This window comes from Catharus ustulatus, chromosome 1, assembly GCF_009819885.2.
Source record: "Catharus ustulatus isolate bCatUst1 chromosome 1, bCatUst1.pri.v2, whole genome shotgun sequence".
NCBI lineage: Eukaryota > Metazoa > Chordata > Aves > Passeriformes > Turdidae > Catharus > Catharus ustulatus.
The window spans coordinates 117,597,373-117,618,120 of NC_046221.1; the positions used below are offsets into that span (position 1 = coordinate 117,597,373).

The following is a 20,748-nucleotide window of genomic DNA, read 5'->3' on the forward strand; positions in this document are numbered from 1 at the left end:
GTATGTTAATTAATAGGCTGGGGGAACACTCTCTTAATGGCATATTTTTTTTAAGCTGAAAGCTGCTCAGATCTAAGGGAACTTTTTATTCCTGGTTTGATGTTTATTTTGGTTTTAGAGTTACCTCACTCTCAGCAGCAAACTCAGATTGGTAGGAAATGTGGTTTTTCCTTTCCCAAGGCATAACAGCAGTGGAATTTCCTCTACTGTCACCTTGAAGTAAGAGAGGGGATGGATGGCTGTCAAATCAATACTTGTGTTTCAGTACCAGATTAATAGGAATGCATTTATTACAGAGATCAATCTTGTTTATTGTTTACTTATTTATTGTGTTTTTCAGGTGCTGCTAAATCCAGTCCAGCTTCTAAACCAGGATCAACACCTTCTCGCCCATCTTCAGCAAAAAAAGCTGCACCAAGCAGCTCAGCATCCAAATCAGATAAAGATTTGGAAACCCAAGTCATACAGCTCAGTGAACAGGTAAATTTGCTTTAGGCACAAAAGTAGATGCATTCATTGTCACAGGCAGGCATGAAATCTAATATTGTCTTCTCATGAATGATGCTTTCCAGAATTACAAAGGGACAAAAGTGGAAATAGTTCAGCTGGAAAGAGGAGGGAAAAAACCAGATTTATTGTAAAAAATAATGTCTGGCAGAGATGAGTGATTTTTGCCAGTATTTTTAAATTGTGATCTTAGGAGTGACAGGTAAGTCTTGCTGAAGCATGGTAATTTTATTAGATGTTGAAATATATCTTTTATTTCACCTGGATAGAAAAAATCCAAATAGTGTCTTTGCTCTTGTGTATATTACTAATTTGAAATAAATAATTTAATGTGCCACTGGGGAGAAATAAGCCTGTTTGTCAATACCAAGGTGTTAAGAGATTTGTAGTTAAAGTGAGGCTAGAGCATTGTGCTCTGCTTTCTGAAAGGAAGGTGTTACAGAAACTAACACACCATTTTCATTTAAAAATGCAACCTACCTTTCTGAGAATACTTAGTTATATTATAAATAATGTTCTGCAATATAATTAAAAAGGTTCCGAATTTCCACGATGTTAGGAATGTAAGGGCTTCATTTTTGTTTATGCTCTGGAACTTTACACCATTCTTTCCTTTCTGAACTGCAAGAGTGTCTGCCCTGGACAAAAAGAAATACCTGCATCTGGCTTAAGACTGTGCTGTCAGAATGGTGTAAATGCCACTACTATATATGAGGCATGATCCCTGTATTTGTCCTTGGTAAGGGAAAATGGAAAGGAAAAACCTCATGTCTTAGAGATCCTGGGAGCTCCATTTAGGAAACAATCATTATTCCAGATCAAATATAATTTTCCACAGTTAAGGGCATTTCAGTTGCAGACTTTCATTGACCTGAACAGCAAAGATTTCAGTTCGCAGGAGCACTGTTTGCAAGTTTTTGATGAGTTACTCTCTGAAAGATGGTGGATGGATAGCCACATCCCAGACATGGCATTCTGCAGATTCAGGGTATCAGTCTAAGCAGCAGCAGAGAGCACAGTGGGGTCCACCAGCTTTCCAAATGGGCTCTAGATTGTTGCTGTAACTGAAAGGTTTTTAAATGTTGCACAAGGAATGGATGTATATACTTTTCATGGAATCTTTTTTTTGATCAATGTTGAGCAGAGTTCAAACGTCAGTTCCATACAACTGAAACCATGACATTTGTACTCAGAAGTCAGACTGTGTTTACTTCAGGAGGAAGAGTTGGTTGGCATCTGAGTAACATTAAAATATTTGATCTTTACTGAAATAGACAGTCACTATCACATCCACTGCTAACATATTCATAGCACGTTCCATGTGTGAAAACCTTAAGCTTTATATACAAATAACCCTGAAGGAAAATGGATGATTTCCCCCATCACCAAAGAGGAGAAGAAGAAATTTTGAAGATTTGAAAAATTGATTCTTTAATAGCTAGTTTTTAAGAGACATCATCTAGCTAGAATGGTCTGGAAGGCTTTTTTTCTTAATGCTGACAGCATTTGGTGTCTCATTTCCCACTAATGGATACTTGTAAACCATGGCCATATTACACGAGCCAAAAAAACTATGCTGCAAGCAGCTCTGAGCCAGGTTTTCCTGACCCCCAGTGCGAACATGCTGCAAGAGCCAAATTGCCTGGTTTTTACTACTCTGCAGCAGTTGTGGAGATGAGGGCAGCAGCCACCGTTACCGTGTTTCTGTGTTGATTAAAAGTAAGAAGTGCTGAATTGTGTCTCGGATATCAGGGTCCTAAGTTGGTCTAATAGATTGTTCATCCCTTTCATGGATAGCAGCTGAGGGAGGTGGAAACCTGTGAACTTCCATGCAATTTTTAGCAGAGAAGTTTAATTAGTGGGGATGTCTGTACACTATGTTTTGCTACAGTATAGCTTCATGAGCTATTTGCAATAATTGCAAGCTATCCCTAACATTTGCCAGTTAATGGCTCCCTACAATCTTAAAGTTTCTCTTAAAATCATCTTTGAACTGTACCAGTAAATTAAACTCCAAAATTAAATTCCAAGGAGTGTCACTCTACTCTGGAAGTTGATTACCCATGACATTAAAATAACAAAGTGGTCCCTTTTGTGTCTTTGGTCTGTGCCAACTAACTCTCTCCCCAAGAGTGTCTGAGTGCAGCTGAGGTGACAACACAAACCAGGAGCTATTGCATACAGAGAAGGGACTTTTACATGTAGAGAATTATTAGCTGTGTGCTGATTTACATGTGGTTTCTGAAAACAGCATCATTGTGGCTTTTTACCTGCAGTTCTGCAGCCTGGCTCTGCAACTCTGTGAGTATTCATGCTCCCAGTAAGTGCCATCAGAGAAAAGACCAGTCAGTAAGAACTGCTGCCTTTGCACCCGTTAAGTGGGTTGCAGAAGGGTTCTTTTGGTCCAGAAGGAGAGCATGGGAGTTGACTTGAGCTGTTCCCCAAGTGTCAGCCTTTTGGCATGCTCGTGGAAGGAAAAAGTAGGATGCAGATGTGCAAAGTATCTGAAGAAATATGGATTCACATGGCACAGATAGGTAGTTGGAACTGAAGGAAAGCATTTCTGGTTTGGTTATAACAATGTTTACTCTATACAGAAGTTAATTAACTCCGTGCATATGTACATGGTTTAATGATTTTATTTCTCTAAACAGCATGAATGTGAGAGAATTAAAACAGGAGAATGTCTTCATAGTAAATAGGTCAGAAGGGGAGATATTCTCAGCTATTAGCTGCCAATTTTTCATCTGAAGTTCATTGTTTTCCCAAGCTCTAGCAAGCACAGAGCAAGAGATCTGGAAGCAGTTACATTCTTATTCTGGCTGCATTCCGGCATTGCTCTCGAGCAATATGCTGTGGCAGATCAAAAGTCTGAGGTCTTCATCTATAGACCAGAATATTGTAAACTCTTGTTTCATTTTGATATTCCCACTTTTATAAAAAATAGTTAATTTTAATGTCACTGGTCAATATATCCATAATGGATTCAAACTGTCAAGGGAAGACTTGAGTGTCACAGTCAGGCAGCTGCTCAGAAATGAATTAATGCATAAATGAGATGCCCTGAGATCCTGCTCTGGTAACAGGTCAGTTCTGCTGCTTGACACCTTTGAAACTGCAATCAAAGGTCAGAAAAAGGCATCCCTAGCTCAGCAGTCATGGAAAAACAAACTGAAAGGATTTAGTAGGCTATCAAAGCATTGTTTGAACTCTGCGGGTATTTTTTGCTAGTGAAGGAAATTAACTTGCAGTAGAACTGGCAGCACAGAAGTTTCTGTTCAATCATATCAGTTCACTGAAATGTAGTCTGATACGATTTAATTTATTTAGCATGTTTTATTTAGAAAATCATTTGTATAATTGCAGGCTTTAAAATGTGAATGCTAATTTGGCTGTAATAGGATGTGATTGGGGTCAGTGTGTTTACTGTAGACTGCTTTATCTGTGATTATTTCTGTTGGTTTTTGCACTGCTGTCCTCCAGATTTCTGAGCCACTTATCCTGATTGTGTATACCCCATTAGATAGAAGTTTATATGTTATGCTCCCACAAAACTATTCTTTTAAAATATATATGTATAAAAATATATTGCAACATCTGTCATGATTTATACAAAGCCTAATCATTAACAGCTACATTGCCCATGGATTATTTACAGCAGTCCTAGTGGTGAAATTGAGGCTGACAGCATAGCTTGAAGACTCTTGTGAACAAGGTTGCAAGGAGAAAGGTGCTTGGCATTTGAGAGAATCTGTTGCTAGAAACAGCTCATCAGTCAGAGCAGGTAGCCCGTGGTGCAGCAGTCATGCAGCAGAGTGCTGAAACACAGGTTTGTAAAATGTGGTAAGTGAGGAGGCAGAACAGGAGAAGTCGAAAACCAGCACACCAATACCACATTTGTGACTAGAGGACCTTTTAATTTCCTAACTAGACTATTTCCCTCCTCTGCTAGTTCAGTGTATTTTTAAGGCAAGGAGATCTTGTAGGTTTCCCAACAACTGCACATTTATCCAGACAAAATAATGCAAGTACTGAGCTGAAAGTTTTGTTAGTTACCACTACATGAGATTTCTGGCAACCCTGTCAGGAGACATGGCTTAGGTAGCCCTGATTTCTGAATTGCTGCTTTGAGCTTCAGTACAAAAGAGTGCTGAGAAAATTGACCTTTAGGGATCAAGGTTAGGATGTTTCCAGGGGGAGTAGTGGCAGAGCCTGATTTACTGTTCTCGGTGGTGTAAGTTTCAATTTAGCACTGCAGAAAGAAAACTGGACTTCATTTTAAGCTATAAAATCAAATCTAAGATTATTTAGTATACAAAATTTTAGACTGTGTTCCTTGTCTGTAGTGCACCTCAAAACTGATGCATCATGTCTTGGTTTATATGCAGGTACATTCATTAAAACTTGCACTTGAAGGCGTGGAGAAGGAAAGGGATTTCTACTTTGGCAAATTAAGGGAGATTGAACTTCTCTGCCAAGAACACGGGGGAGAGAATAATGACCTTGTCAATCGGCTAATGGAAGTCCTTTATGCTTCAGATGAACACGTAAGTTGAAGCTTAATGGTTTTTATTTCAACAAAAAAAAGCTTAATTGTGTAAAATTTTATTGGTATAGTATTGAGTCATATCCTGTACTTAGGCCAGCAGAACTGTAGCAGCTAGAATTCCTGTGACTCCTCCCCAAAAAAGAGGTTTGCATTTGCAATTGCAAACAACAGACTTTTTACCTGGGGGGGAGGATGCAGAAGGTTTGTTGCTTTTCACTGCTTCAGTGTAGGTTTTGTGTACTGGGTTTGCTGAGCTTTATCTAAAAGGGGAGGGTTTGTGTCACAATTTTAAATTGACTTCATATGGTTCTGAGCCTTAGTTTTGGTTGTTTTTTTTTATCTTCCCCCTATGTGCATGAAGTCTTTTACTCATGTTCTTTAGTGTGTTGAAAATCACAAAAATTCTGGCAGAGGTGCTGCTCGCTGTCTACAGCTGTGAACCTTCCCTGGCCCATGTGGCAGCGTTGGAATATGTATGGTGCAGGTTGCCAAATACGTAATTATATCTACAAAGATAATGCTCTTTAGCATTTTTTATCCTGTTGCTATAGGCAAAATTCTTCCTTGTGCAAACCAAATAATCCTCTATTAGCAAAATTTCAGAAGTGTATTGTCTGCAAGATTAAGCAAGAATCTCATTGCATCTTAGACTTAATGTTGTAGACACTGAACAAAGCAAGAAGCTGCAAAGGGTGCTGGTTAAATTCCTCAGAGACATTCAGGGATAATGATTCAGTGGAGATTTAGCTGAACTACTCCCATTCATGTTCACTAAATCCCTGTATGGATTGTACTGACAATTGGCCCTTCAGTCTTCAGCGGAGGAAGGCTTTGGCTCCAGAGTGTACAAGCATCAACTTAATCCCATGGCAGCACTGTGGTACCATAGGCTGTCTTACATCTCCCAGAAAGCTGTTGCAGCAGTAATCAGCTGACTTAGGTTTATATCACAACTAGTGCTGAAGGAACTACTAATTCAACATACTTTTTCTAAAAGAGCCTAATGTAGGACCTAAATGTTTGAAAGTTAGGTGCAAGAGAACCACAGGTTTGAAGGTAACAGGTGCCACTGCTCAGATGAGAAGTGACAAGTGAAAGAGGATTTGTTCAGCAGTGCAGAGCGAGTGCTAGAGAGGAAAAGGAGGAGGAAACCATTATTTTCACAGGAATAAACAATAAGACAAATTTGCCAGGCATGTGATAACAGGGTAAAAGTGTTACATATATACAGCGGTCAGAGAAAATGTCTTCTGGATTCAAGAGCAGTGATTTATTTATAAAGCAAAGCCAGAAAAATCCCTCTTATCCCCATACCCCTACCACATCTATCTGTCTGTTGGCTTAAATAGCAGAGTAGTTCTGCACCAAGGAATGTATTTGTTGCTTTTCCTTCTGCAGTTTTCCTCGCTGGCAGAACACATTGCAAAATGTTCTACGTCAGTCCATTTCCCAGTGTTTTATCTGCTTCTTCCCTCCAAGCCTTTCTCTGTTGAAATCATTATCCATGCCTGCATGAGAACTACATAAAACAGCAGTGCTTTCATCTAAAACGTGGTTGCTGTTGGAGACTGGGTGTGTCACTGCAGCAGGAGAGCACTGCTCCTCCAGAGAGGAATACAGAGGCCATTCCTCACACAATTTTTTTGTTCCTTTTGGTGATCTCCTCAGCTTAACAGATGGACTGTGACTTTCTGAGGAAATGCATTAGCACTAAACCAAAGACACTAGCTTAGTGCTGATTCAGATACTGCCTACCTTTTGGTTTTGGACTTTACTCTCTTATTGGGCTGCTTTGCCCTTCAGATCTGGGATATTTTTCTCTCTCTCTCTCCATAATGAATTTGTCCCAAGTTAAATTCTTTATCTTGCAGTATTTTGCAGGTTAATCCCTTGGTGACAGCAGTTTGACTTTCCTAGTTAGGCCCTGACACTGCTAGCTGAATTGTGTGTAGAATGATTCAAAATGCAAGTATAGAATTTAGTCCCTCAAAGAATCATTCCCCAGGTGTTTGATTATTGTAGTATTACATTGAAGAGGTTTTGATCAGGTTCACGTCTTGTGATGAGGAATGGGGTACAGTAATTTCATGACTATAAGGTGCACCCTTTTGACTAAAATTTTGGCCTGAACCCAGAAGTGCGCCTTATAGTCCGGTGCGCCTTATGTATGGACAAAGATCGGAAATTTGCCAACCCGGAAGTGTGAGCCACAAACCGCGGGAGGAGCCGGCAGGGCTGCGGCAGCTGAGTGGAGGCGTGGCCGCAGCCAGCAACTGTGCGGGGGGAGCTGGCAGCGGATCCTCGCTGCAAAAAAAAAGTGCACCTTATAGACCCGTGTACCTTATGTATCAGCAAAAGTTCGGAAATTTGCCGGCACCCAGAAGTGCGCCTTATAATCCGGTGCGCCTTATAGTCGTGAAATTACTGTAATTATTTTTCTCAGAATTTCAGTTTATAATGTTTCAGTTTATAATTCAGTCATGTCACCTCCTAAGCTTTTGTTTTGCTTAATTCAGTAAGAACTAATTCTTAAAGACTGAACAATTTTTTTTTTTTTTTTAATTTTTTTCTCTTTTTTTTTGCTTGATTTTGGTAAGTTTGAGCAGCAAAACCATCAATCCGGTTGGTTCTTTCTCTTTAGAGCCTTCCTTTTCTTTTCCCTGCTCTGGTTCTGCTTAAACCTCACCATTATGTCTCTGCTTAAGCAAGAGGGATATTATATTTTCTACTGTCATCTAACATTTGTCTGATCAGTCCGTAGACCTTTGTAATTTTTGATTATGAGTTGGTCATTTGTAACTCTACTTCTTCATCAAAAACATCCCAGTTGCCAGAGAAGAGTGCTCGAAAGTCTACATTTGAGTGGTGGAGAGATGTGGCTCCTAGCTCTCAGTGTGTAAAGCATTTGGTCATGTGGTACTACTAGAAGAGCTTCAGAGTGACAGACAAGAAGAGGCTCTGTCTGGTTATGAAGCCCAGAGCTGTTTAGGTCTTTGCAAAAAGTAGAAATGTAGGAAAGCTTTTGCTTTCCTACACAGACTGTTGTGGTTCAGTCTGTGTAGAAGTTGGGAGAATTGCTCGTGTTGGGTATCTCAGTTGCTCTGCTCACTTTCCCAGAGGAATTGCTCAAAATGCAGCTGGTTTGGTAAAATTCTGCTCTAGCAGCTTCTATATCTGCTGCTACTTTTGGAAAAGGCCCCCACCCTCCCAACACCAGGTTTTCATAGTCTAACTCTTCAGTCTACAGTCTAATAGTTTGAGGTAGACAGATCTAAGGATCAAAAGAGACCATCTCTCATTTTGGGAGGCAGAGATGACCATGGTCACATTGATCAACCCAGAAATAAATGCTCTAAATAGATCTTCCACTACTTTCCTTATTAGGGGATGCTTTTCAATGAGATTCCACCGTCCCAGAGTAATTGGACTCTAATGGTTCCCATTTCATGTATTTATACAAGCTGTACATACTGAAAAATACTGAAAAACATGTCCCAAGTCCCAGAACAACTTCTGAAGAGGTTGCATTATAAGATTCACTATTTCCATCCAAGACAAACCTGGCAAAACAGGGACCACCACTCCTCTTCAGAGCTGTGGAGTAGATTCCACTCCCTGTGCTTAGAGGGGAGAGGAATGAGAGAATGAGAGGAAAGCACGTGCATGACCCATAAAGTCTGTACAAATGGGCTTTCTAATAGTGCATCTCATAAAATTGTGATACACAGGGCCTGTGGAACATGTGCATTCCAGAGCAGGTCACCTCAGCACAGAAGGAGGCTCAGGACAGATGGGGTTAAGGCAGCATTGCTCACTGCAGCTAAAGAAGCTTCAGTTTTCTCACCCCACAGAGCAGGGTCACGTTCTCCCAGCTGTCAGCTCCTCCCTGTGAACCTCCTGTTCTCTGCACATCCTGCACCCTTGCAACCCCATCACAGGAGCTGCAGATTTTAGATACTGTTCACAGAGCTGTTCTGACATGATGTACCTGCTGTATGTAATAAGGGCATCATTTCTCCCAGGGGGCCAAAACGTGCTTAACTTCAGCTGCCCTGGCAGACGTGTGACTCCAGCCTGAAAATGGCACTGAGTGGTAGAAAGCTTGCTTTCAATTGAAATTGGGCTGTTTCTACATGTGGTAAATGCATGACTCCTTCCATTATATCAGCAAATGTTAGGAACCTTATTCTGCTTTTGTCCTTTAGATAAAAATTTAAAGGGAATTTGTTTCATAAGCTGCTCTGGACTATTGTGGGGAAACAAAATTTTAATTTAATTGATCTTTTAATTTTTGCCTCAAATTTGAAAACTTAGCAGTAGAATTTTTTCAAGTTTGTTGTTCAAGCCACTTGTTTCTAACAAAAGTTAGAGAGCCAGGCGAGTTCTGCAGAGGTAGCCCACTGGGGATGCTGGATTTTGAATGGCAGCTCACTGTCTTGGAAAAGTGTTTTCCTTTGGAGCTGCCTACGGCAGAGCAGTGCTAATGCAGGGCAGAGCGTACACGAGAGGGTCTCTTCGGTGAACTGTGCTGTGGAAAGATGGAAAGCACTTGAGAGGAAAGCTGTAAATGCAGCTGTGCTTAATGGCAGTCCAGAAGGGATGCTCTAAAAGTCAGACAGACTTTTTTGAGCTCAGATAACATTGAGGTCAACTCAGGATACTAGGCCTGTTGCCTCGAATTTGAAAGTTGTTCAGAACTGGTGTCATATGCAGTGAGCATACAGCTGTTTCCTTGTGCCAGGAATTCATCTTCCAGTGGGAATGTATATTCAGAGAGACAGCTTTGGATAATACTATGCATAAAAACAATGAGAAGTGATTACTTAGTAATTAGTGCTTTTTACAGTAGCTCTATAAGTCAGTGAATGGGAGGCTCTTCTCCCCAGCCTCCCCAAGGAAATGTGTTTGCAAGTCTGTGGGAGTTAGGGTGGGTGTATTATTTTGGTAAAGTAATATGCCTGACCTCAAAAAGGAGGCTGTGTTAAATTTTAAAAGCAGGTGGTAAAAGTGTCTTGTCCATTTAGTGGTCTAGACCTTGAGAGAAGATTATGTGAAAGTTACAACAGACAGGTTCAGAAAACCTTGGACAGGCTGAAAAAGGGAGAACATCAGGATGCTATGGTACAGCATCTAACTGCTGGCATACCACTGTCTAACTATTCAAAATGTTTGCTCACCAGCACAGATAGTGATGTTGAAAACTGACATTTTTTCTAGGAAATACCAGTACTGCATATGCCTCAATTAGAAGTAAAGTAAATACATTTTAATGTAATATTGAGGTGCTGCTTTCCTCAGGTAACAGCTCATTTTTTACTTCCTTGTATGAAAATTGTTAAGTTTTATGCTATGGTGAACATCATGGGGCAAGATTACATGAGGAATGCTTTCTGCTGAAGAGTGTTTTGGGATCTTTTTCTCCCTACAGGAGAGCCACACAGATGAGCATGAAGGTGAAGAGCAAGTCCATGAACAGCCCCAGCAGCAGGATGAGTACTGACTCATGCAGCATCTCTGACAATTTTCGTTTTGTGTGAGAACTTTCTTCTGGAGAATGGAACATGTGCGGCCTCAAACTTGAAATCAGTTCACTCCCAGTCTGCCATTAACATTTATGTACCATAGTGAGTGCCAGCCAACCACTGCATTCTGTACCAATACTTTGCCAAGACGCATTTGCAGACGTCTTCTTTCAGTGTATCTTCCCAAGAGGTTGTAGGGCTACATCACCTACTGTACATCACTGCAACGTCACCACTTGGCTGCTTGAGATTTGTTCTGCTCTTTAAAAATATATATATTTATTTTTTTTTCTTTTTCGTCTTAAGTATGATACACTTGTAACTTGTTCTAACATATTTATATTGGCATTTTGTGTGGCAAGGAGTTCTGTACCACTAGCTGTGTCTCTCACTTTGTGGTGCTTTTGCATTTTCTAGTACATCTGCCTTGGGGCATCAATTTGGCCAAACAGTTGAAATCAAGGGATACAGTGGATGTCATACTCAAGCCATAATGATGAAGTTGTATTGTGGAGGAAAACGCTTGTGTTGCTGACATTTATTCCTTTCCTGCCTTCACAAATGGAAGGCAGAGCATCTGTTTCACTGGGAGATTTAAAACTCTGTGTTAGGAAGCTTGTTAGAAAGCTGCATGGTATGTTTTTTGGCTGATTTCTGGAGGAACAGACATCCACTTAAGCTCTTTGAAAACCCTCCCAGTTTCCTAGCTAGTCAATAGACATTTCCCACCTTTTCTTCCTTTCTGAATAATCCAGTCCCAGCGTCCAGCTACAGCTCTACCTCTGCAGAGCGCAGTGTTGAGGGAGAAATCTCCTTGACACAAGAGTTGCTGCAGGACAGTCTCTACCATCATCCTTGGCTTCCCACCTCTCAGAAAAGAAGAAAATAGGCCAGCCATTTCTTTCCGCTTTCCTTCCCTCTTCCACTGCCCCAGCCATACAAGTATAGAAGACAGAAATTTTGTCACTAGTGCAAAGTATGGGGGGAAAACAGCAACAGCACTGGCCCCAAACCGTGCCCCAAACTCCCCTGTAAGTGGATGGTGGACACTTCACAGGTTTAAGGCTGCTTCCAAAGCAGGGAGAGACAGTGAGGAGTCCTCCTGGAGACAGGGCACACATCAGAAGGGGACCATCTGGCTGAGGGCACAGAGCTGGTTCTGCTCTTGGCTGACCTTCCTCCTTTGAGGCCAGTGTGGTGCAGAACCATGTGTGCACTGGAGATGTCTGCAGTGGGAGTGTTCCCTTCCATTCTGGTCCCATGGCCCTGTTCTAAATTATGGTATTTTATAACAGGTATCTTGAAGTAAAAAGCATTCCTTGTTCTTCTCCTACCACTGTGCATTGTTGTCTCTCTGGTTATTTAATGCCTGGTATTCTTGATCTCTCACTTCATTTTCTGAAATGCTGATTTAGCAGGTACGTGGAAGTCCCATCCCAACTGGCATTTACGGAAAAACTCCACAGCCTATTAAACAGCTAAATAATTTTAGGTGTTCATGGGCTCCTAAAGCGTTAGGTCCCCAGCTTATGCTTCCATAGAAAGGTTTCCAATGAATCAGCCCCCAGGCACACACACATGCACATGCAGTTTTCCATTCCTAATCAATCTTCTGCAGCTAAGTGGCTCTTAGTTAAATGTGAGAACCCTGCTGTTGTGCTGCACCACCAACAATATATAAAATGCAGTTGAGCACCAGAACAGGTATTTCCAGTTTCTTGATCCTTCCCCTGCACAGCAGAAGAGTTTCTGGACCTTGCAGGCTGAAGATTTCTAAGCCCTGCACCCAGTACTGACCTCACATCCTTCCCAGTGATGAAATCAAACTACTGCAACCTGCAGGCCAGCGCTTTCCTCTCCCGTTTCAATTGGTTACAAATAAGGTCTGGTTTATAAAATCGTGTTTTTTCCAAAATAATTATTTCCAAGAATCACCACAAATGGGGGAATTGTCATTTTTGTTGTATTTGTGTTTATTAGAACATATGTACTTATTACAATTGTCATTGTAATAAACAGTAGTTCTTCATAATACTGTTGAAGAGCAGTTACTAATTTTTTTCCAGACTCCAGAATGTCCTTTAACCTTTATGGGATCTCTAATGGGGCAAGGAGTTTGGGATCAGGCTATAAACTCAATTTCATCGGCATGTCTCTGCTTACTGGAGTTCACCCTTCTGCCAATACTTGAGCAGGTGCATGGAGAGCACTTCAAGGGAAAACATTATTCTGAAGGTGCAAATGGTTGGGGTTGCTGAGCTCCCCAGACAGTTTGTAGCCAGGCAGTTGTGCCTCTCTTCTTTTCTCTCTTTTGAAGCACATGTGAAAAAAAAAATTAAAAAGCTGAACTTTGTTTCCTGAAAATTCCTTGTATCCTGTTTCTGATCTGAGGACCATAGCCCTCTCACTGCTTGTATCAAGGGGGGAGTGACTGATGTAGGGAGCCAGGGCAGTGAAATTCTTTGGGGGCACCAGAAATGTGGCTGTGCTGAGGGGAGAGCAGTGTTCTGAAAGGGGAAAGAGTTGTCCTTCCCCCCCACCCCCTGTGAGTAACCCATTCTTCTGTTATGGTTTTAATATGCATTTGTAATTACCTTTACTAAATAGCACACCATAAAGCTTTGGTTATATATTAAATGTAAACTGAAAGGAATGTAAACATATGTATTGTTAATTATAAATAGATAAGTAATGGCATAATAGATACAAAAAAAGTCTTATTCAGATGTATCAGTCATTTTACATTATCCACAAACTGTCGCATGATAGAGTAGATTTTTGTCTGAATATGTGAATAACTTGACTTGCGTTTATCTTTTTACATATTTAATAAAAAAATATATGTTAAAATCTGTCCAGCTCTAGAGACTATTCAGAACATTCTAAAATAATAATTTTCTGGATTAAATACATATTTTTTGATTCATCAGGGGCTGCATATGGGAGCAGGAAGAAAAAGGCAGCTGCTTTAAAAACCCATAAGTTCACTTATCCTGTGTGTATGGATAGCATCTGTTTCCCCAAGAGCTCAGCAACTGTATTCCCTTTTATAAATCAAAAGAGAAAATGCATGTATATATGTGCACGTAAACAGCACATTTTTCTTTTGTAGTAAATGCTTTCGGATTTTGGAGTGACAACTCCCTTGGACATCAGTCTGTAGCAAAACTGGCAGCAGCCAAGGAGGCAAAGAGAGGTAAATGGAAAGGTACCAAAGCTCCCAGTGGGCTTCCTCACAGTGGCCAGGTATTCAGGGATGAATCTTCAATGCAGTACCTAAAAGCTGCCTAGATTTTAGATCAAAGTATGAGGTGTTGTTGGGAGAGAAGGGAGAAAATTCACTGTAGTTCTCACAGCTCAGGTCCTTTGTAGCTGCAGTAGTTGCTGCTCAAGCACGAGAGTTCTGAGCTTTGGGTCAGGACCCTTTTCTTCTGTGTTGAAGTGATCCTGTTGTGAGCCACCAGCCTGCTGCTCCAGGTATCCCTGGGCCTCTGACACAGGAAGGGAGGATGGAGGAGAGTCCAGGGGGGCCCATTTCCAACCCAGGCATTCAAACCTGGGAGAGCAGTTCTTGTTTAGCTGCTTTTCATAAGACCAGGAGGAAGGCATGCTCTTGGGTTAGTGCAAATGCTCTAAAGCATTAAAAAAAACTATATATTTTCCAGTTTAGATTGTTGAAAACTTTCTGCCATAATGTTGTGACCAAAAAAATTTATTGTTAGACTGTTAGGTCATCTACATACCTGACTTTGCAAAATAAATCTGTGACCGTACAGCCCTATGAACAAAAGCATTTTTCTTTCTATTCATTGAACCAGTTGCCATCTACCATAGTTAATAATGCAATATATACACTGTGCAATACATGATTTCTTTTTATACTTCTCTTTATATAGATTGTAGTGACAAATTGCTTTAAAGAGGAAAAAGAAAGTTATTTGCCATGTTTTCATATAGAAGGTGAAAAAACTGGCCAGAGATTAATGTCCTTTAAAAGTGACACCGGGTCTCTCTTTAGAAAGGTACAAGTGCAGGCAGGTTGTGGTAGTTCAAGTTTTATAATTTCATTTAATGAATATTTCAAAATACTCCATTCCAGTGCATCAAATTGCACTGCGTCTGTGACCCTTATTTCCAGCTGTTTCCTAAATAAGTGCAAGACAGATGGAAAAAGGAAGCCTGTCCACAGAGTTTCTCCAGTATAACCACATTCAATTTGGAATTATTTTTGTTTATTGTATCCTAATTCTTTTCTCACCAGAATTTCCATCAAAATACTTGTGATGGAAAGGTGAAATACAAAAACTGTCTTTATAAAGCAGATGAGGCTTCTGTTGGAGTGTATCAGGTATTGGATGTAGTCCTTAACTTCATCAAACATTGAGACTGCTGGGTGCGTGCAGCAACATCAAACTCATCACTCCTCTACAAACACATTCAGAACTGCCTATTTGGCAAACCTCATCAAATAAAAGAACCTTCAGACTTATTCAAGGGAGTCCTTGGGCAGTTAGGGAGCAGCTCTGGAGACCCCATGCTCCCTGGGCATCCCACAGGGAAAGGGCATGGCTGCCACACCATCAGGGAGGAAGGCTGGGAGGTGCCTCTTGCAGCTGGACCAGAGTGATGCTGAAGGGCATCCTCCCTTCCCTGCCTGGCTCTTGACAAAACCCCTGCCTCAGCATTACAGCATGAGCTGTCCCCTCTGCCTGACTCACACCTGGAGCTGCTTGGACTGTGACTCATCTGATGTTCGTTTTGGGGGTGGGACCCTCCATGTGCTTGTTTGGTAGGCAGAACATGGATTCTTTCAAATCTGAAGGAACGTTCTGATATTTCTGCTTCCTGAAGAGGGGAAGCTGATGTGCAGGTTTGTCCTCTGGTGCCTGTGGTAAGGGCTGCCTGGGGAAATCAGCCCTGCTGGTGTTGTGGTAGGGCAACTGCTGTAACAGGCAGAATCAGCTTAAGCTGAAGCTGCTCCTACAATTTGCCAGTGCTCAGGTGAAAATATTGATAGGAGCTGCTGATGTAAGGGTAAATTAATTAGGGGGAAAAAATGATCAGGCTACCAATAAACCCACAGAAATGGTCTAAGAACTGAAAAACATAAACTTCAGACTGAGCCCAGCAGCTCAAAAACTGTACTTCCACCTGGCTTCTGGCAAGTGAGATGGTTAAATAGTAAAAAAGATGTGCCAGGCTGTCAATCACATCCCTCTGTACTTACCTTGGGGAAGTGGACAGATTGTTTAATTAGTGCTTCAAGGCCACAAAGGCCCTCAGGCTAGGGCAGCGTATGAAAAGAGATGAAACTCAAATTCTTATTCCCTCCTCCAAAGCACACAGAAAACCCATGTGTATTATAGATGAAGGGAGCAGTTTACATCTGCATGCAAACATGTAATGTTTAAAAAAAAATTACTGTTTCTTTTTCCTATGACATTCTCTAAAGCCACAAGAATTTGCTTCAAGCACACAGGCAAATAATGACTTGTTTAGCATTTCGCACTGGTAGATGATGTTGGACTGAAACTAGTTTTGAAGAGAAATATGCGAATCTTTGAGGGTTTGCTGGCCAAATGTATTTTCAGCTGTTTATCTTTGTAGGCCATACTGTTTGTTGCTACTGAAATATAAACAAAGTGCTTGTTACTGCCTAGAAAATAAATAGAAGGGCCAGCTGCTGCTGTATTTAGCCTGCATTTCTGACAGGTCAGCTGAGACTCATCTTAATGCTGAGAATGGGGAAAAAACTGTACATTTCAAAAACACTTTACCCATAGCTTTATGAGCTCATTCTCTTGTTTTCACACATTCATATGAGGTGAGGAAAAGACTGAATGTGCATAAGCCTTTCAGGAGGTTGTGTGGAAGAAATGAGTCGCAAGAAAATAAATGTGGCAAATGAAGCAGGCACAGATGTCTGAGTGGGAAGGATGTACAGGTAGGGTTTGCATTTCTGGGGTCCCACTGGTGACTAGGCTGGGCAAAACCAGTGCTGATTATAAACCACCAAAGATCTTGTGTAACCCAGCATGGATTTATCCAGGACTTTGGACACAGTGGTAAGGAGAAAAAAGACACAGTGGTAAGGAGGAGAGGCAAGTAACACATCTCGGTAAAAAGAATAAATACCGACAGAAGAATTTGGTAAGTTCTCTGCTGGAAAGGCATCTTCCTCTGAGATGAAGCATCTGGCTGCATAGCTCATTGTCGCAGTGGTTCAGATATCTGTACTATTCTATTCTTTGGTTATTTTAATCAGATTCATTCCAACTATTTATCACATCAGAAGAGCTGCAAATCTCCATGTCAAGTGTTACAGTCTGATCATAGTGCAGGTGTTCACTCTTGGATGCGTTTCTTCAGGGAAAAGATGTAAATGTTCAAGTGCTCACTCAGCTGCCTACCCTAAAGAGAAATTGCAGAGATTAGCAACCTGTTTTGTGTGTGCTTCACAATTCACTGCCTCTCCCACTAAGAGAGGGGAGGACCCCCTCCACAGTCCTCACCTACTTGGGGATCTGTACACGGCACCTATAAGTGTTCAAACAAGAGTTGTTTTCCTTATGTTCCTCTTGCAACACACTGCTGGGAAGTTAAATGGCTACAGACCAGACTCATAAGCTGTGATGGAACTGGGCCCCTCAGTAAATTGTGAATTTTGACCAGGTATTTCCGTTCTGACCCTCACCAACAGGCCCATGTTGATGCTCTGGTAGACTATTATGCCACCAGTGTCTGCTGACAAGAGGCTGCTTTCAAAAAAAAAATCCTTACATCCCAATGGTGTGGCTCAAATAAAGGAATGCTGACCAGCTCCCTCTGAAATGAGACCTTTGCCATGTTTTATCTAAAGGCTAAAGCCATTAAAACAGTTGCTAAAAGATCATTTGACAATTTAGAAATGTGGGCATCAGAAAAGTAAAACTTAATTTAAGCAGTAGTTCAGATGACAATGACAAGACTGAAATCTAGCAGACAAAAATGTGCTGTTAAGATTGAATGAACTGGAAAATTTTTCATGTCACCAGCTTGAGAGATGCTAGCAGAGGGCCAAGAAAAAATTGGGACAGCTACTTTGCCTGCAGATTCAAAGCAAAGTTGACCTTATTTTATTATTTCTATTTATGTCACTTTGCATTTTACCTTCCTATTTTTTCAGTCAAGTGACCTTAGGAAGAAGAAAGGCAAAAAAAGAGGGATGGAAGCATTCATGCCACATGAGTCGACTGCTACATAAAACCAGTCCATAAATATTCTGATTCTAATGGGTTTAAAGCTGAAACCAGTTGGCTACACTGAAATGATTCAAGTCACTGAAGTCGCTGCACATGCAAAAAGGCATCGCCTACAATAAACTGAATTCTTTTTTTTTTAACTTTAGTCTAAATAAAACAACACGCGGGACTAAAAAAAACAAACCCAAAACATAAACATTCAGACTCCCAGCCAATGCCCCAACCAGAACCTGTTTCCAGACCCCCGTGCTCACCACGCAGACCCCGTAGTGCACATGGGCAGCCGTGAGCAGGGCGGTGAAGATGCCAAGAACAGCTTCTTCCATGGAGCCCAGCAGCCCAGAGATGGCCGCGTACACCACCAGCGCCAGCGGGAACAGGAACCAGTGGAACAGCTCCGGCCGCGTGCTGCTCATCTGGCAGATGATCACCTTGCACTGTTGGAGCAAAAGGGGCCAGGTGAGAAGTGCTGGGCCAGCCCCTAAGGAAAAGTACTTCCATTTTCCCCATGGGCTGCTTTGGGTGAGGGTGAAACAAGGCTACAGCTCAAAGTGGGGTGAGAAGGCTGCTGCAGGTACACATCTTTCTGCCTCACTGGGTCCTAAAGGACATGATTACAATTTAAAATGCACCCTGACACTTGGTAAGTGAAAGCACATCTTCACAAAAGGGGAATTTGTTTGCCACCCTATGTTTTCACAGAGGCTCCTAAAGCTGTGATCCCAAATCAAATGTGCCACCACTTAATAACTGGGAGAGTGTGCTGGTATTTTAATCATGGGGTCTGACAGAAATATGTTCTGGTTCATTGTGTAGAAGAGAGGGAAGACAATATATGACATTTTCACATCCTGTTTTTCTTTTCTAACACTCCTTTATGTACTAAAACACCAATTTCTTGGCTCGATCATGGCAGTGGGCTCCCTGGAGATGTAGCTGGGGGCCCAGAGAAAGGGATCCCACTCAGAATGGCAGAAAAAATGAATATATGGTGCATGGTTTAACTGAAGGCAATTAGCTTAATTCTACTGAGTTCTGGAAACATAATGAGATGAATTTCAGTATTTTAAAAGCAATTAAGCACACCAAAATATTTTGTCTGTTTTAGGCTCCTTAGGAACTGTGTCTCATATATACCATGCCTGTTACAAAAAAGAAAAGGAATTTAGGCACATCTGAAATATTTTATTGATTTAAGTTTCACTCAAAATTGAAATGTGGTTAAAAATAGATTTTATGTATCCTGAAAGCAGCAGAAGAATGAAAAACTCATTCCCTGTGCAGTGCCTGAAATCTTATGACAGCAGCAGTAGGAGTCTGACCATAGGAAAGAAATACTGGCTTTACTGCCTGTGCTGTGGAAGCTGAAGAATGCAAAAATAAACCATAAAAATTAATTAACTTTGAATAGTGGAAGAAGTAAGCCTTTTTACCTAATGTTAATGTTTTCACTTACAAATTCAGTATTGATTGTGAATTTATTTAACAATGCTGGTTTTATGAGTCCTTTGGGAATCATTCCAGAGGGTATCAGAAATTGCTAAAGCAATATATAAGCTATAATTTTTCTGGCTACATAACTGAACCTGACCATAGGTTGGATTTCACATTGTTTTAAACCATTATTATATATTTGGGCAACCATATACATGGTCAAAGGCATGAAGCTGCAGATACTGGAACTGGAATGGCAGGTAGAGAACCAGGGTTTGCAGCTGTGGTCTGCAGAACCCAATGTGTCAGGCTGTCATGGAGAAGATAAGTATTGTCATGACAAGCCTTCCTCTGATGCTGGAGGAAATGTCTAAGGGACCGGAAGAGGTGAAAGGAAATGCAGGCTTGATTTTCAACTTTAGAATGTTACAAATTCCAACTAACACCCATACATTTTTAATGCTTGCTTTTAGAATGTTAAAATTTTCAGCTAACATGCATACATTTTTAATTCACACAAGCCTCCAACACTGCAACGTATGTTTTGGGAAAAGGAAAAACAAAGCCTGAAGAGTATGTATTGCACTCAGTGTCTGATAAACTGCAAGGCTGTAAAGAAACTTCTGGTCTGCCTTAGTATTTTTCTTCTGCAAGCATCCTGCCACAATCACTCTTGGTTGGTTAAGATGTACGTGCAGAACATGCCATCTGCCAAACTCTGAAAGCATTTTCTCTAATGGCATAAAGCAATTGTATTTCTCATTTTGGAATCTCCAGTATTCTCTTAAGAAAAAGGGGTAGATTTGGTAATGAATAATGCACACAATAAAACTTACACATCTCAAACTCAACTCATTTTTGTGAGATTAAGTCCTTAGGATGGAACTGTTTGATTTGTGACCCTCAGAAATGTACATTTATAGGATATATCTAACAAACATCACAGTTATAACTTTCTTTTTCATTCCTGAATTCAGATTTCTAAAGGGGCTATGCTTTCTCCTTTAAAAACTCAGCACAAGGCACCTCTAGCCTTTTACTTTTTAAACTGCATGTAGCATTGCTCAATGGCAAGATTTTAGATGGTGCTGGAGACTATTTTCCTAAGATGACACTAGTCACCATCCTCTAGCTATTTTTGCTTAAATGCAAGAACACCTTTCTGCTTGGCTGCTCTCCTGGCTTCCCCAAGAGAATAAAGCCCTGGGACCTGCAGGGCTCAGCACCACTGTCTGGCTGTCTGTGCTAGAACTTGGAATTCCCTTGGGAATTAAAGGGGGGAAACTGGTCACCATGATGTGGTACAGGAGAAACTAATCTGTGAGCAGAGAGCCATCACGAGGCCCCTACAGCTCTTCACATCTTTCCCTAAAACACAGTCAGTGGTACGGCCTTTTTCAGAATGGTGAAGGGAAAATGTAGCATCAGCTGAACTGCAGGATACAGGAAAGCATGTTCCACAGTCATGGACACAAGAGCAAGGGAAAGCTACAAG

At 41.1% G+C, this 20,748-nt stretch overlaps 2 protein-coding genes across 5 annotated transcripts in view; one reads left to right on the forward strand and one right to left on the reverse strand.

The window, feature by feature from the left end:
- The window catches only part of MAPRE2 (microtubule associated protein RP/EB family member 2), a 98,294-nt gene extending 85,684 nt beyond the window's left edge, over nucleotides 1-12,610 (forward strand). For all 4 annotated transcript variants that reach the window (XM_033081495.2, XM_033081334.2, XM_033081418.2 and 1 more), the window contains 3 exons: nucleotides 341-480; nucleotides 4,896-5,054; nucleotides 10,485-12,610. In XM_033081495.2, coding sequence (XP_032937386.1) covers nucleotides 341-480; nucleotides 4,896-5,054; nucleotides 10,485-10,556 — 371 coding nt within the window. In that variant the 3' untranslated portion in view covers nucleotides 10,557-12,610. The remainder of the gene's footprint in view (nucleotides 1-340; nucleotides 481-4,895; nucleotides 5,055-10,484) is intronic.
- LOC117007794 (ethanolaminephosphotransferase 1-like) overlaps nucleotides 12,531-20,748 on the reverse strand; it is a 57,815-nt gene continuing 49,597 nt past the window's right edge. The window contains exons 9-10 of the mRNA XM_033081210.1: nucleotides 18,074-18,256; nucleotides 12,531-16,989 (exon numbers count right to left, since the gene is read on the reverse strand). Coding sequence (XP_032937101.1) covers nucleotides 16,924-16,989; nucleotides 18,074-18,256 — 249 coding nt within the window. The 3' untranslated portion in view covers nucleotides 12,531-16,923. The remainder of the gene's footprint in view (nucleotides 16,990-18,073; nucleotides 18,257-20,748) is intronic.